Source organism: Carcharodon carcharias, chromosome 4 (assembly GCF_017639515.1).
Source record: "Carcharodon carcharias isolate sCarCar2 chromosome 4, sCarCar2.pri, whole genome shotgun sequence".
NCBI classification, from domain to species: Eukaryota; Metazoa; Chordata; class Chondrichthyes; order Lamniformes; family Lamnidae; genus Carcharodon; species Carcharodon carcharias.
Genome location: NC_054470.1, coordinates 129,415,015 through 129,431,571, shown reverse-complemented (window position 1 = coordinate 129,431,571; position 16,557 = coordinate 129,415,015). Strand labels below are relative to the sequence as shown.

Here is a 16,557-nt window from a genome sequence, read left to right as displayed (position 1 = left end):
TTAATTCTGTTTCTCTCTCCAAAGATGCTGCCAGATCAGTTTTTCAATCATTTTCTGTTTTTATTTCAAATGTTTTATGGTAATGGGCAGTGTATTATCAGGATCAAAACATAAAAGCAAAATACTGCGGATGCTGGAATTCTGAAATAAAAACAAAAATTGCTGGCAAAGCTCAGTAAGTGTGGCAGCTCTGTAGAGAGAGGAACAGAGTTAACATTTCAAGTCCATGTGAAAAAATGAGACTGCCCGCTCCCACCTGGCTGCCCACGCCAAATGTGCTCTAAAGAAGAATCAATATGGACCTGAAACATTAACTCTTGTTTCTCTCTCCCCAGTGCTGCCAGGCCTGCTGAGTTTTTCCAGCATTTTTTGTTTTTATTATCGGGTCAAACCTAACTGACCCTTGATTATTTATTTAAATATGGCGAGTGGGCTGCCGATTTTGGTGCCTGCCCACAATTCCCCAGTATAATGGAGCTGAGCTCGGGGGTGAGCAGGAAGGTGGTGGGATTGGCACCCACTCTAACTAACATGCCCTCCCACAGGAAACATGCCCACAGGGGGCACATAAAATTCAGCCTGTTGTTTTTCGTTTTATACTCAGCTTGTTATCCATTCTGCTACTTGTCCCCTGACCGCACATTAATTATGACTCCAAAATGCAGTACTTTACTGAAGACATTTTGAAATTTCAAATATAATTTCATTAAAATTAAGGGCAGGATGCAATTTTCACAAAGCTATTGGTGCAACTTAACCAGCAACTTGTGGTGGTTCACATTTCAGGGTGCATCTCTCTTTCACTACAACTACTGGCACGTTAATAATGGTGTACGTCTATGTTATATTTTCAGTATGTTCTGATTAATTATCCCTTTAAATGAATTATTGAAGTATTATCTGTTAAAGAACTTAATTCAACTACTTACCACCCAGAATTGCTGCCAGGCTAGCAGTTAGGCCAAACTGATTTTCAATGTATTTAGGCATAAATGTCACAAATCCAGTGATGACCAGTGATTCAGTGGTGCCTGCTATTACTAAGGCCATGAAAACAGGGTTCCTCAACAACATCTATAAGAAAGGATACATTTAACAATTAGTAGGCTTCTCATGGTTCAGCAGGTTAGTATAATTCCCAGTGTAGAGGTGAATGATAAATCCCAAGTTCAACCCCTGGTGTTTGAGTTCGTTAATTTCAACCACAAGAGATGTTACAATTGGTGTCAGTACCCTTAGTTAGAGAGGGTGGAATCTCAACCTGAGTTTCCAATCCTGATTGTGACATATTGCTGGACAACGTGTCAAATGGACTTCAGGCAAGGACGGAATTGGGCTCAGCTTTGATCCGACTGCCAACTGCCAACTTTTATTATCTGGACTCACAGAACAAAGTCCATGTGGATGAGGTACTAAAAGATAGTTGTTGGCTGTGGAACTGCACTCCATCATAGACCTAGAGTTTTAAGAGAAGTGGGGGAAATTTGGTAAGAAGAGAAAAGAAATACAAGATTAAACACAAAGTGACTGAGGCACCAAAAACAAAATACTGGTTCCATTATCACAATTTCCTACAGCGAGATTTGCCCTAGTTTAAAAGTGCCTGTGTTGTTGTGATCTTGGAATGAGTGGAAGAACTGATAAACAGTTTTATTAGCCTTAACATTGTTAGTATTTGGGAGTATCTGGGAGGGATACTGTCAGTATTTATATTGCTATTTCCTGTTCTGAATCTACAGGCAGGACTTTCCCGTGGGATTTGAGACCCTGGTTTTGAGACTCAATGGGGGTCCAAGCCCTGCACTTGCCTGCAATGAGACTGAGGATCTATTTTCCCAGAGGCAGCCTCCTAACTGACTGCCTTAAGGCTCAGCATAGAATTAAGCTGTAAAGTCTTGGCAGCTCCATTGGCAAACAAGGGCGCTGCTGAGACAGGTTGGAAATCGAGGGGATGCCTCAACATGGAGGAGCCCTCAGAGGTGTAAGTTTTAAATAAAAATTCAGAGGTGCTAATCAGGCAAACCGTTTGGATCAGAGGGGAAATCTTCTGGATGGCTCAGTTGGGCTGCAGAGGTTGCCTTCCCTGCCCCTTCTTTGGTAGAAGGAGCTACTGGGTCTGATGGTCCCCTGGGCTACTGGAAAAATGTCAACAAGTTGGTAGTATTGCAACTAATTGGGACCTAAGCAGGCAAGTTGGCTGCCTGCCACTGTTCAGTGAGTAGCTGTTCAATCTCCCTGCCCTCTGCTGTGAAGTTTCCCCAGCAGTGGGGATATATCAGGGAGCTGCCCCAATGCCACACCCCATTATCTACCCAGTGGCCCCATCTCCAAACCCTTCGACCCAGAGCTGGGAAAATTCTGCCCTACATATCGAATTTCGCTGATGAAATCCACAGAAGCAATATTAAACAGTTTGATTAAATCATTGAAAAATATCTAAATCCCTGTTTGAATGCATATATATTCACTTTTTAAAAAAAAAGTCCATTACAAGCAATGGGTAGCAAAGGTTTAAGCTAGTGTTGTATGTAACCAACCTCCTTCATTGTGCTACTCTGGGTTTCCATCTTACTTCCATGCTGAGTTGCTAAATACACTATTTTTGCGTTTTTGCTTGTAAATCCAGAACTTCAGTTCGACCAAACGGGCCTGAACTTTCCAGGCCCTTTGGAGATGGGCTGCGAGGTTGATGTGCTGGCAATATGGCAGGGAAGACTTTGGGAAGGGAGCCCAATGTCTTCACGCTGCCATGGCATATTGCTAGCAGTGGGAACCTTATGAGCCATTTAAGTGGTCAATAAAGGGCCACTTCCTGCCCCAAGAAGCTCTTTGTCTGCATCAGGAGGGTCTGTCACCATATTGGGAGGCCACCACACAGCGGGTTCTGGGGTGAGGGCCTTCCTTGATGGTCACCCCAATACCCATACAGGGATCCTCCGTGGCAATGGCCACTTCCGTGGCAACAGCACCATGATTTGCCCTCCCTCACCCCGATCACTGTGCTCTCCCCAGTCAAACACTCCATGCTTCGAGGGTGCCTCACCATTGAGGCATCCTCTCCTTGGTGATGCAGCCTCAGAAATGGCTACTGCTATCAGTGGCACTGCTGAGGCTGCCAACCTGCTGGCCTCTGATTGGGTCTGCGGATCTTGGGAGCAGGTCTCTGTCCTCAATTGGACAGCAGCCCCAATGGCAGTGTCTTAACTGGCCACTGCTGGCAAAATGCAGCCCCAGGCTCCCACTGTAGTGGTAGGGTCTGGTACATATAGGGTTAATGTGGGACTGAGTACAGTACCACTCACACAGTGATGTAAGAAGGCACATTACCCAGAGCCAGGGTCAGTCTAGAGATGGACAGATATGTAAAGACTTTGGATGCTGTCAGCTCCATACCTGCACCTTCTACTGTATACATGTATATAGCTATGAGTTGTTAATAAAGATTTGCTGTTAATATACTCAAGACTAAAAGCCTACTTCACGGTGTCTGAAGCAGGATTCTTCATGGTGGCAGAAACCTTTTCCTCAAAAGAATGCAGAAAAACTAAGACAAAGGACACTTTCAATGGATTGTGAACTGAAGCTAGATGTGGAGAAAATTCACCAGAAAGTAAAAGCCCCAGAGAGAGAAGAGACTGGAAGCAAAAAGGTAGAAGTTTTACTCCAGCATAAGATTCCATGGAATTTCCCTTGGAAGTCCAACTTCAGCAAGCAAAGTTCACACCCTGAAGGGTGAGTTTTTTTTATAAATTCCAGACTAGCCAGTCCTGAGAAACACTTTTTCATTCATTCAGTCAGAAGCGTCATTTGAAAGAAAACCATCACTAATCCCAATCCCCGACTCTGAATCTCAACAAATGGCTCCCTAGCTCAGCAAAGAGCAAGCCTGCAGTTCTTTTCTATGCGTCCTGACTTCCAATGCTATACCACTGATTAAATTAAGTCGGCAGCCAGTATGCCAAAACCTGGGATGCTGGAACTTTGTAGCAGTCTCGCATCGCCAACAACAAAAAATAGAGTGAGTATGCTACTCAATCTTATTCTTGCCACAGGAACACTCTTCTTCAACCTCAGAGAGCTTCCGAATGGCCCAAACAGAAAAAGAAGAAAAGGCATCACCAAGCAGCCAAATACCACTTTCATCCACCTCGCAAGAAACGGTCATGAGTAACAACAACCATGCACTGCCAACCAGACCAACCAGGCATGGTTTAACATCAAGCAATGGGAGAAACAGATGAAACCATACCCAAATGCCAACCTCCAAGCTAACAACAAGAACCAGAACCACCAGGGCCTACTACTCTCCCAACAGAACGGCGAACAAGATATGGAAGGATTATAAGGCCTCCAGACTGCCTGAACATCTAACTTCAAGGACTTGAAGGGTGGAGCTGGGTAGCAAGATTGTTGTTAATGTTAATACTGTAATAGCAATAGTGTTGCAATAACATTAAGGTTGTAAGTATAAGGTAAATGCACAAGACTTATAACAATGTAAGACTTGAAATAAACTATAGTAACTCTATATCTATGGGATAAAGACTTGTGGGGACATGTAGTAACAGGGTCTAGTACATACAGGGTTAATGTAGGACTGAATACAATACCACCCTTGCAGCAGTGTAAGAGGGTATATGACCCAGATCCAGGGTCAGTCTCGAGATGAACAGATGTGTAAAGATCTAGGGTAGAGTCAGCTCCATACCTGTATCCTCTAATGTATATATGTATGAAGTTATGAGTTGTTAATAAAGACTTGCTGTTAACATACTCAAGACCATGAAGCCTACATCATGGTGCACAAAGCGAGATTCTTCATCCACTTTGGCTCTGGAAGTGGGACTTGACCATCAGCAAAAAGCTGAAAGGTTACCTGTTTTCTTTTTCAAACGAATTCTGACATTTTTGCCATGTTTTTGGGATCCACCGAAGCCCCAGACTAATGAAGTAACCCAGACCATGCTGGCGGCTGCTTTTGGCATTTCCCGTGTGGCACACCAAGCTGGATAGGGTATGACCATGGCATAAGGTGCATGTATCAGCAACATGAGGAAAGATCTGGTTCTGAGGTCAACCAGCTGGTTTTCACATATTTCACAAACGTTGAGCTTGCATGGTGCACAGAACACCTTTGTTAAACATTCTCAGCTGAATCTCCATTCAGTTTTTTTAATTTGTTCACAGGGTGTGGGTGTCGCTGGCTAGGCCAGCATTTATTGCCCATCTCTAAGTGCCCTTGAGAAGGTGGTGGTGGTGAGCTGCTTCTTGAACCACTGCAGTCCATGCGGTATAGGTACAGCCACAATGCTGTTAGGGAGGGAGTTCTAGGCTTATGACCCAGCGACAGTGAAGGAACGGCAATATATTGCCAAGTCAAACTGGTGAGTGGCTTGCAGGTGATCTTGCAATTGGTGGTATTCCTATAAGACTGCTGCCCTTGTCCTTCTAGATAGTAGCGGCTGTTGGTTTGGAAAGTTCTAACTAAGAAGCCTTGGTAAGTTCCTGCAGTGCATCTTGTGGATGGTACACACTGCTGCCACTCTGTGTCGGTGGCGGAGGGAGTGAATGTTTGTGGATGTGGTGCCAATCAAGCAGGCTGGTTTGTCCTGGATGGCGTCAAGCTTCAAGTGTTGTGGGAGCTGCACTCATCCAGGCAAGTGGAGAGTATTCCATCACACTCCCTAACTTGTGCCTTGTAGATGGTGAACAGGCTTTGGGGAGTCAGGAGATGAGTTACTTCCTGCAGGATTCCTAACCCTGACCTGCTCTTGAAGCTACAGTATTTATATGGCTAGTCCAATTCAATTTCTAGTCAATGGTAACTCCCAGGATGTTGATCATGGGGGATTCAGTGATGGTAATGCCATTGAATATCAAGGGCGATGGTTAAATTCTCACATGTTGGAGATGATCATTGCCTGGCACTAGTGTGGCACAAATGTTATTTGCCATTTGTCAGCCCAAGCCTGGATATTTTCCAGATCTTGTTGCTTTTGGACATGGACTGCTTCAGTTTTTGAGGAGTCGCGAATGGTGCTGAACATTGTGCAATCATTAGCAAACATCCCCACTTCTGACGTTATAATGGAAGGAAAGTCATTGATGAAGCAGCTGAAGATGATTGGGCCTAGGACACTATCCTGAGGAACTCCTGCAATGGTGTCCTGAACTGAGATGATTGACCAACAACCATAACCATCTTCCTTTTTGCTAGGCATGACTCCAACCAGCAGAGAATTTTCCATCTGATTCCCACTGACTCAAGTTTTGTTAGGGCTCCTTCATGCCACACTCAGTCAAATGCTGCCTTGATGTCAGGGGCAGTCATTCTCACCTCACCTCAGGAGTTCAGCTCTTTTGTCCATGTTTGAATCAAAACTGTAATGAATTTAAGTGCTGAGTGGCCCTGGTGGAACCCAAACTGAGCGTCAGTGAGCAGGCTATTGCTGAACAAGTGCCGCTTGATAGCACTGTTGATGACCCTTTCCATCACTTTACTGATGATTGAGAGTAGGTTGATGGGGCAGTTACTGGCTGGATTGGATTTGTCCTGCTTTTTCTGTACAGGACATACCTGGGCAATTTTCCACAACACCGGGTAGATGCTAGTGTTGTAGCTGTACTGGAACAGCTTGGCTAGGGGCATGGCAGGTTCAGGAGCACAAGTCTTCAGTACTATTGCTGGAACATTGTCAGGGCCCATAGCCTTTGTAGTATCCAGTGTCTTCAGTTGTTTCTTGATATCACATGAAATGAATTGATTTGGCTGAAGGTTGGCATCTGTGGTGCTGGGGACCTCAGGAGGAGGTCAGGATGGATCATCCACTCGGTGATATTTGTGGAGCTCCTCCTCCATTGAGTTTTTTAATTGTCCACGAGGAATCCCCCCACTAGTGTTATTTAAACTTGCAGGTGAGGTACTTTTGGTATACTTCTGCTGTGGAAAAATTAGTGGAAGTGCTTTGGGAGTTTTGTGGGGAGCTGCTGCATACAATTATGTAGGCCAAAGCATTTGGTGGCTCAACTCAACATGAGATATGGGGGCTTTGATTGCCTCTGGGTCTGTAACCTGATTGGGAAATGTACTTGAGGCTGCAGACAGGGGAAGATCTGCAAAGCGGGGGGATGTGGAGGGTTCTGCACACAGGCTGTGTCAGCCATGGACTTTTCAACATCACTTCTCTTACCTTTACTTAAACCAGGACTAATGCCTGAGGTGACATATGATCTACATGGAAGTGGTCACAGAACTGTGTCACTTCCTTCAACATGACCTGGAGTCTCCCACCAGTGCAAGAACCAAGCTGTCAATGGCCATAAAGGTCAGAGGGGCAGTGAACTTCTATGTGTATGGATCTTTCTAGGTGGGAGCACCACTACACAATTAATGCGAATGTGCGTGGTGCTCCAAGTTACAAAAGGTCAGTTGTTCAGCTGCTTTCACACTGTTGATAGCAGCTGATTGTAAAACATCCTGCTAGGGATCTGGGAACCAGGGTCAGGATCTTCTGTTTGGCGTGCAGGGGGCGGGACCTGCACGCCCAAGCGTAAAATGACACGCAGTGATGTCGGGCGAGCGTCCTGACATCACCGCGCACCATCACGATATTTCGGTGGGTGGGCGCGTGACGATCTCCATTGCGCGCTCGCCATTAATTAATGGGCCACTTAAGGCCCTTGAGGCTCCAATTGACAGGGATTTTGTGGTGCCCGTGCAACCTTTGGCTCATCGCACAGGCGCAACGGGCAGGACACATTTCTATAAACCTCATCCACGGGCGGGATAAGAGGGTTCAGTGGGGTCGTGATTCTACAGATTTAAAAGTTATTGATCAAAAGTTACTGAAACTTGCCTATGTGAGCTGGAAAAGTTCAAAACATGCACCAGCTGCTTGGACTGGACTCATAACCTTCAGGTCAGCATTTGTGAGGATTTGTCTTGGTGTCTGTAGGCTTCAGGAAGCCTCCCAGAGCCTGGGAATGGGAGGTGATCGCTCCACTGGAGGCACCTCCTCTGAGGAGGGAGGGCTAGAAGAGGGAGGAGGCCAGGAGTGTACATTCAGCATCCAGGCGAGCCACCTTTGGGAGGACAGGCACAGGCACAAGGGATACAGTGCCAAGAGGTTCTCCAAGGCGGAAGGGGCTGCAGAAGATGCCACAATCATGCTGCTCGAGTATACAGGCAGTGAAGCAGCTATCTTAATATGTCTGAGGTGCAAGCCGGAGGAGTCTCTGTCTGTCAAGGGAGACAGTCAACACTATCTGTCAGATGATTGGGCCAGAGATCTCAGCTAACTGTGTGGGTTGCAGCTGCTCTCAACTTCTATGCCCCTGACTCCTTCCAGGGGTTGGTGGGTAATATTTGCGGTGTCTCCCAATCAGCTGTCCATGATTGTGTCAAGCAGGTCACAAACGCTCTGTTCAGACGTGCATTGACCTTCATCCACTACTGCTGGGATCAGGCTAGCCAGACAGAGCCAGCCAGAGGCTTTGCACCCATTGCTGGCTTCCCCCACATCCAGGATGCAATAGACTGCACACATGTGGCCATCAACGCGCCAGCAAGTGAGCCCGGTGCCTTCGTCAACAGAAAGGGCTTCCACTCCATGAATGTGCAGATAGTGTGTTATCACAGGATGCTGATTCTACAAGTCTGTGCAAGGCACCCAGGCAGCTCCCACGACGCCTACATCCTCAGACACTCCCAGGTGCCGAGGCTCTTCAGTGCTCCAGCCTGGCTAGATGGATGGCTGCTGGGTGACAAGGGCTATCCCCTCAGAAAGTGGCTCATGCCGCCTCTCCACCATCCTAGAACAGAAGCTGAGCAGCGGTACAATAGAAGTCACGTCTCCACAAGGGCTGTGGTGGAAAGAATCATCGGTCTTCTCAAAATGCGTTTCCAAGGCCTAGTCCATTCCGGGACCACACTCCAGTACCCCCCAGATCAAGTGTCTCTGATAGAGGTTGCATGCTGCGCTCTCCACAGGACGCTGTGGAAGAAGAAGATGTAGACGGAGTGGCTGCGACTGAGCATGATAAGTCCAGCAGTGAGTCCGATGATGTGAACGCACAGGGAAATGATGACGGGGCACAGGCTGACCCAGGCATGCTCCAGGGAGGCAGGGACGCCCGGAACCCTCCAATCCAAGGAACCTTCAGCTAGCACAGCACATATGGGCCTTCAACACAAGCCTAGGCTGCAGCCTCCATACTGGGGACATTAGTGCCAAATCTGTCAGGATAGGAGCATTGACGATGGGCCCAGTCAAAAAATGTCAATGACACACAAATCACTCATAACATCTCAGGAATCCATCCACCTGCCCAAGAAAAGGGGCGCCCCCAGCCATGTTAGACGATCTTAATTTAATGCTTTCACAGTAGTCTCTTAACTTAACACAAACAAAATGGTGTCACACTGCAAACACAATCAGAAGGTGCTCATGGGGCTGAATTTTCCCCCCGTTGGGGGGGGAAGTTGATGGGCGGGCACGTACGGGCCCGCTTCCAATCGGCGCCATTTTAGGTGGGTGGGGCAATTAAATCCCTTCCAGCGTGACGTCAGCACAGAAGCACTGTGCGCTCCTTGTGTGGGCATTTGGGAATCCCAAAATCGAGAGTGCGCTCTTTCGCGCATGTGCACGAAAGAGCGCACTCATCTCCCTGAGGTTAAGTGCAGCCTCAGGGAGATCGTCTGTAAATATAAAAAAGACAAAAATAGAAAAATAAAATTTCCCTTATATGTCCCCTCATGTGACAATGTCACATGAGTTGGGACATGTCCATAATTTTTACATAATCTTTATTAAAATTTTTTAAAGCCTACATGAAACCTCATCCCACCCATGGATGAGGTTTCATGTTTTTCTCCTTCCCGCTGGGGCTCCTGGCCTGCCCGCCGACCTTAAGGTTGGACGGGCAGGTCCTTCAGTTACTTAATTGATCCTGTCAATGGCCTCAACAGGCCATTGACAGGGCAGCGGGCGCGCAGCTGATTTTGCTGTGCTCCCGCCTTCCTGAAAATTTAAATCGGGTGCGGTGACATCAGGAGTTCCCCCCCGCGCATCATTTTATGTGTCGAAGAGCGAGCCCCGCCCCCACTCACTGACTCGTAAAATTCTGCCCATGGGGGGCCAACCAAAAACTACCAGTGATGAATACAGGGTGTGCCTAAGGTGCCTTAATTTTACGTTTGTGGGTGCTATGTCTTTGTGGTGCCCTCTTGCTAGCACTGGCATCTGAGGCAGCCTGCTCACTCTGCTGTCCTATTGGCGTTGATGACCTTGGCGGACGTCCTCTGGCCCATGGAGCCTGTGCTTGCCCTGCCTGGGAGGGAGCTGCCATCTCCACAGCTGGCATCTCCCCAGTTGTTGCAGCCTCATTGGGTGCCACGGCAGAGGGGTGGAGGAGCTGAAGGCCTCAACAGGAGTGCCCTGAGAGGCACCTGCAGAGACGACAGGCAGCTGCTCCAACGACGTGAGGACTATTGGGCCCTCTCTGCTCACTGTCGACGGATAGGCACTGAGGTGGGAGACCTGGCACCCAAACCACCGCCCACACGGGCGCTGACTACCTGAGGTCAATGCCGTTGTGAGGGATTGCAGGTCCGAGCGCAACCCTAGGAACCCCTGGCCCTGTCCCTGGAGCTGCCTCTCCATGACAGTCACCACTCTCTCCATGGAGGAAGCTTGGCACTCATGCATGAGGCTCAGTGCTTTGGCTACGGTCCGCGTAGCCTCCTCCACCACTGACACCAAGTCAAGCATAGCCTCATGTCTCTCCACCAGATGGTCCTGCACACCTGGCCGCATCTCTTGAGTTGGCTGCATCGCCGACAACTCCAGAGGCTCATCATCAGCCATGGATTGAGCTTGTGCCCGGGCTCCTGCAATCCTCCGGCTGCTGGCGCCATGGGCACTCTCTGTCTTCGCCAGCTCCTCCAGCAATTGTGAAGCACCCTCATCGCTGTGCCCCGGGACACTAGCCAAAGATCTGATGCCCACCGGGGTGCCAATATCTTGCGCTGGTGCTTGCCTGGCAGAGATGGTGTGATGCTTGTGATGATGACGCTTCATGGCCCTCAGGTGTCAGATGGGGCCCCTGCTGCTCCAGGTCCCGGCCCTGCACCGCTGATGCTGAAAGGAAGAGTAAGGAAAGTCGATCAGTCAGTGTACGGAAAATGTCAATGTACAAGCCTGTCCCCCGGATCATCATGCGCTCATCGTACCACACGCAATGGACAAGCCATGTTGGTAATGTCACTCACTCAAGAATCAGCACTGCCATGGTTATTGGGAGACTACTGGTAACGTGAGTGCTGGCCACACATACCAACCCATGGAACCCCAGCCTCTCCAGCTCCGGTGGACCTGGGCACATGGCGCTTCTGCAGGTGGAGGGCTTCCTGCTTGAAGCAGCTAAGCAGCATTACCTGGATGGGCCCACCACCAGTCCTCTCCCACTTGACAGTGTTGTGAGAATTCTTCTCCTGAAAATGAGAAAAGAACATTCATAAGCGCTACATGTACCATGAATTTCACGGCCGGCCTACCCCAAGCCCATTTGGCCATTGCAGGACTCCCATGCATTCGTACCCCGCTGCTGGCCAGCACTCACACAAATATACCAGGAGTGTCCTTCACAACCACCCCCACCCCCTTGGCCATATGCTGCCTTCATCACACTTGGGAGCACACAGTTTAACCTGCCGTAGCAAGGAGGCACAATGACGTGGATTGCAGAGCGCAGCAGATCGATCTGTGTCATGCCACCTTGAAGACCCCCTCCCACCATGTCATCACCCTGACTTCAACATGTCCTGGAGTTCGAGCACTGCGCCTGGGTGCAGGTCCTCCAGGTTGCCCCCACCACAGTCATGTGCATCTCATTCTACCACATGCTGTGGGTGCAGAACCCGAGATGGGCTCACCCTCTCAGGCTGACCAATACATAGGGAATATCTGCTGGCCCGCCCAGCTAAGGACACATGTCGTCAATGACTCATTGCATTCAGGCCAGACAAACATGGGTGGGGCGCCAGGGGAGGAGAAGCTTTCATGATGGGTGAAGTGAACAATGTCAACATGCTACTCACCCTTCCCGTGCGCAGCAGGTCGTTGAAGCGTTTGTGGTACTGGATCCATGTGCACCACACCACATCGTGGGAGCTCATGACCTCTGCTACCTCCTCCTATGCACGTTTGGTCAAGTGGGGTGGCCACCTACTCCCGTCCTGGGGGACGAGCACCTCCCGCTGTGCTGCCACCTCCTCAAGGAGGGCAGCAAGGCACTCGTCCAAAAACCGGGGTGCAATTTGACCGCCCACCCTACCCTCCTGCATGTCCAGCCTGGATCTGGGTTGACCCCGACCTCTGGCCATGCACAGCAGCCTTGGAGCGGCTGCAGCTTACCCTTTAAACAGGCCGCCAGGTCGCCTTTGGACCCGGCAGCGATTGCTGATCCGCCGCTGCCCACCCACTCCCGCTGTCCCTGGGAGCAGCAAAATACATTGGGCAGGCCTTAACTGGCCTGCCTGCGTAAAATCGAGGCGCAGCTGGTGATTGGGTCTCTGCCCGCCTGTTCCGCCCCCCCTGCCAGACGGAAAATTCTGCCCCAGGTTTCCAACTGACCTTTTAGCTGGGTCTGGGAAGGTTCTACTTTTAGGATAATCCAATCAACTATGCAACTCTTCAGAATTGCAGCAGGAATTTTCTGATTCAGTTACTTTACTGCTTTGCTCAATGGTTGAGCACCGATTCATGGGGCAGAATTTTACTGTCGGCGATCGGGGGTGGGGGGGGCAGGGCCTGCTCATCAATGTGTAAAATGACGTGGGATGATGTCAGGCGGAAATGTAAACTAAAAACAAAATTCTGCAGATGTTGGAAATCTGAAACAAAATCAGAAAATGCTGGAAAAACTCAGCAGGTCTAACAGCATCTGTGGAGAGAAAAACAAGAGTTAATGTTTCGAGTCCGTATGACTCTTCTAAGAGTCTGATTCTTCCCATTTATAACATCGCATTTATGTCTCATAGGAGCCAATTAGCAATGTTAACTGAGGACTTCCTGTAACTTACCTTTTTTGAAAAATAAAACAAAAATGCATCAGTTTGCTGCCAATGTTCCTCTCTCTCCCTTCTCTTGAAGGTACTTCCTTGATGATCTGTCAGACAGCTTCTGTGCCTCATTGAGTGGGTGATTTTCATCTGTGAACAAACATAATCTGCGTTTGCAGACTATTCGATGCATGGCAGTATATCTGAGCTCAATCCCAACTTCTGTGGCATTGACACACATGAACTTCAGTAGGTGCTCCTGCACAGCACCAGCACTCTGAACTGCAGCTGATCAGTTGGTTTTTGTCTTTTTTGCCTGAAACTGCTCTGTACAGGTGGGGGTCAAATAAACAGCATCCTTGGTTTATATGCCTCAGCTAGCTGCTGCCTGAGGTAGAGGAAAATGATTGATAGTCCTTTAGAATTTCCAGAGTTTATATACAGTATATTTATAAACTTTTTATTGAAATGTTGCTTAAAATTCCCGTGTCTGCTATTATTTTCCATCTGCAATTATTCAAAATGACCAAAACCACAGTTTTTCAAGATATAAATGATTCCCACATGTATGCTTAAATTATTGTGTGAAAAAAATCAATTGAGAAAGCACTGCAAAAATGAAGCAAGGAACTATGAATCTACCAGCAATTAACACACATCATTAAATAGCTCAACAGCTTTGTGAACATATGATGCAGTGCAAGCACACTGTGGGTAAGAGGCAGCAACAAGTAAAATACTTAATTAATCAGCAATTGGCATTCAAAAATTAATTACTATGATAGCTTTGCAAAAGAGGTCCCCATTTGCAGAGCATGTGGCAGGAGCTTAAATGTTTCTCACTGATTACAACACATGGGGGAATCCTCAATATTCAAAGAAAATAGGTGGGAAATCCACTGTACCATCCCAAAACCAATGATAAGAGTCATGCAACAGTTTTAAGCATTTGTCTCAGTTCACGCAAATGACGTTTGTTGGCTTGTAATCGACAACTTGCTCATTGATGGGGCAGGGTGTGCCACGGGAGAACACAAAATCTGGCAAGGCTCCTTCAATTTAAATGACACGCCTCTGAAGGCAGGAGTACCTTGGGTTAAGAAAAGATTGCTGCCAGAGAAGCCCCTTCCCAACAGCCAGCCACCCCGTCAACATCCTGTAACCAACCCTCATTTCTATGACAAGGTCACAGAGGTCCCGGTGGAGGAGGTGACCAAGAGGAAGGAGGTCTTGCTCCTCACAGATGGCAGTAGAAAACCCTACTCGATGGCTCAGCAACAATGAATAGAGGTCACTGGGTACAATAATATTAGGAGTATTACACTCTCATGGACAGAATTTATGTGTTGCATTTTTGTCTGAGTTTTAATATGTGAGGTTAGTGTGTATTTCCTTCCCCTCAGAGTGGTTGTCTCAATTTAAATAATTCCAGTAGCAAGCTTTTGTAAATTTTTAAAAATAAAGAACATTATTTGTTGTCACGCTCTTCCCCTGGAGGTTTTAATGACATGTCACACGCACTACCACACACATAAAGATGAGATACAGATAGAGAAGAAAGCAATGCAATTACAAATTGTTGTGATTTCAGTCTCTTCCATAGCAGGCCAATAGTTTCTCAGTTGAATTGATGGTTTAATTGGAATGGAGGTCATGAAAAGCTGAGGAATCTTAGTAAGCTGAGATGCATCTTGTAATTGAATTTCAGGAGGAAGCTTCTCAGGTGAACATAAAGTTGGTACAAGTTGTGGGGAGATTCCTTCTCCCTCTTTCAAGGTATGGCTATTTTACCTTGGTTGCATTGTCTTGCAGCTGGTTGGTTGGCTTTTTATATATATCTGATGTTTCTGATTTCAATGGCTTCTGCCGTTATTTTTAAAAAGAACAGGTAATAAACATGGCTGCAATAAATCATGTGGCCAATTACGAGTTCAAAGTCCTTCTTTCAAAAAAGGTAGTGCGCTGTTTTTCTTCACATCTGTGTTTTAGCCTTTCACATATTGAGAGCTTTTGAAACATACAGCCAAGGTGTCTTAATTGAGTGAGCCATTCAATTCAAATTACCCTTTGAATGCCTCAGAATAAGGGGCAGGTCATTTACAACTGAGATGAGCAGGAATTTCTTCACTCGGAGAGTGGTGAATTTTGGAATTCTCTGCCCCAGAGGGCTGTGGAGGCTCAGCTGTTGAGTATGTCATGACTAAGATCAATAGAGTGCTATATATTAAAAATATGAAGGGATAAAGGGATAGTACAGGAAAATGGTGTTGAAGTAGGAGACAGCCATGGTCTCATTGAATGGCAAAGCAGGCTCGAAGGCTGAATGGCCTACTCCTGCTCCTAATTTTTTATGTTTTTTTTTTCTTTCGTGAATAGTACAATGAGTTTTGATGGCTTTCTGGCCCAGGATGACAAGTCAACTAATGTGTGATAGTCTTGTTCTGTTTACAGTTCATCCTTAACAAAAGGATTTGTGAATTTCACAAGTGGCTGGGATTGTTCATATTTAATGAGGTATTTTCCTGAGTTTCAGTTCTGTCTGGAGTTGATAATGCCAAGGTCACATGATATGTTGTCAGCCATCTTGAAAACTGTTGTGTAATTTTTAAAAAAATATAGTTTTAAAATTTGTAATAGCTTCATGCCTGTTTTGGGCATGCCAAGGACCTCGATGTAATGTATAAAGAAATTCAGTGACTTTGCTGCAGCTGTTAACCTATGACTCCTTTTCACAGCTTTCCTACTCTCTACATAGGTTCCAGCACTCATAAACCTTCCCAACCTACTTTCCATCTTTCTACCCATATCATAGCAGCACCAACAATGAGCCTTTGTCTATTCTCACTTGTACACTCTGTATCTGCTATTACCTTCACAATTAATGGGCACACTTCCCACTACAGCTATTACATTCTTTTACCATGCACATTGCTAGGCTGTCAAGGATATTTTCACATCCTTTCACTAGCCCACAAGCTAACATGTTCTCACTCTTCCTCCAGGGCAAGCCCAACAAAACAGAAGAGATTTCCAGAACTGGAAGCCGGTATCAAAGGAGGGGCGCCATGACAGAGGGAGGGCACCACTGTGTCAGATGGAAAACTGGAGGAAGCATCTTGGTCATTTTTCTATTCTTGTCTGTTCAGACTGAAGCACTGGCACTGTATCTGACCCTTGCAAATTCCAACTCAGAAATAGGTACCCAGTACAGTCTGGGAGTGACTTTCAGGGGTCTGCATTGAGTGATTTACCAAATGTAGATGAATAGGAGCGAGGGTTAATGGAGGGAATGTCAAAGGACGCATATCCTCTCTCTGCAATGGCCGGTACAGTTGCAGACTTGCAGGGCTTGGCCTTTAAGAAACCAAGATAAATCTGTAACCAACAACTGTTAAGTGCATTGGACTGCTGGCCAGGGAGCCTCTGCACTAGGTTGAACAATGTGAAGAGTCTGCATTGGGATAATGCAGTCAGCTATGAAGCATGTGGTCAGTTCT

General features: G+C 47.1%; 1 protein-coding gene across 1 annotated transcript in view; it reads right to left on the bottom strand.

Annotated features, from left to right (window-relative positions):
* Nucleotides 1-16,557, bottom strand: part of LOC121276785 (solute carrier organic anion transporter family member 4C1-like) — a 225,219-nt gene that overhangs the window by 53,356 nt on the left and 155,306 nt on the right. Inside the window, exon 7 of the mRNA XM_041185330.1 lies at nt 930-1,074. Within this exon, the coding sequence (XP_041041264.1) occupies nt 930-1,074 (145 nt within the window). The remainder of the gene's footprint in view (nt 1-929; nt 1,075-16,557) is intronic.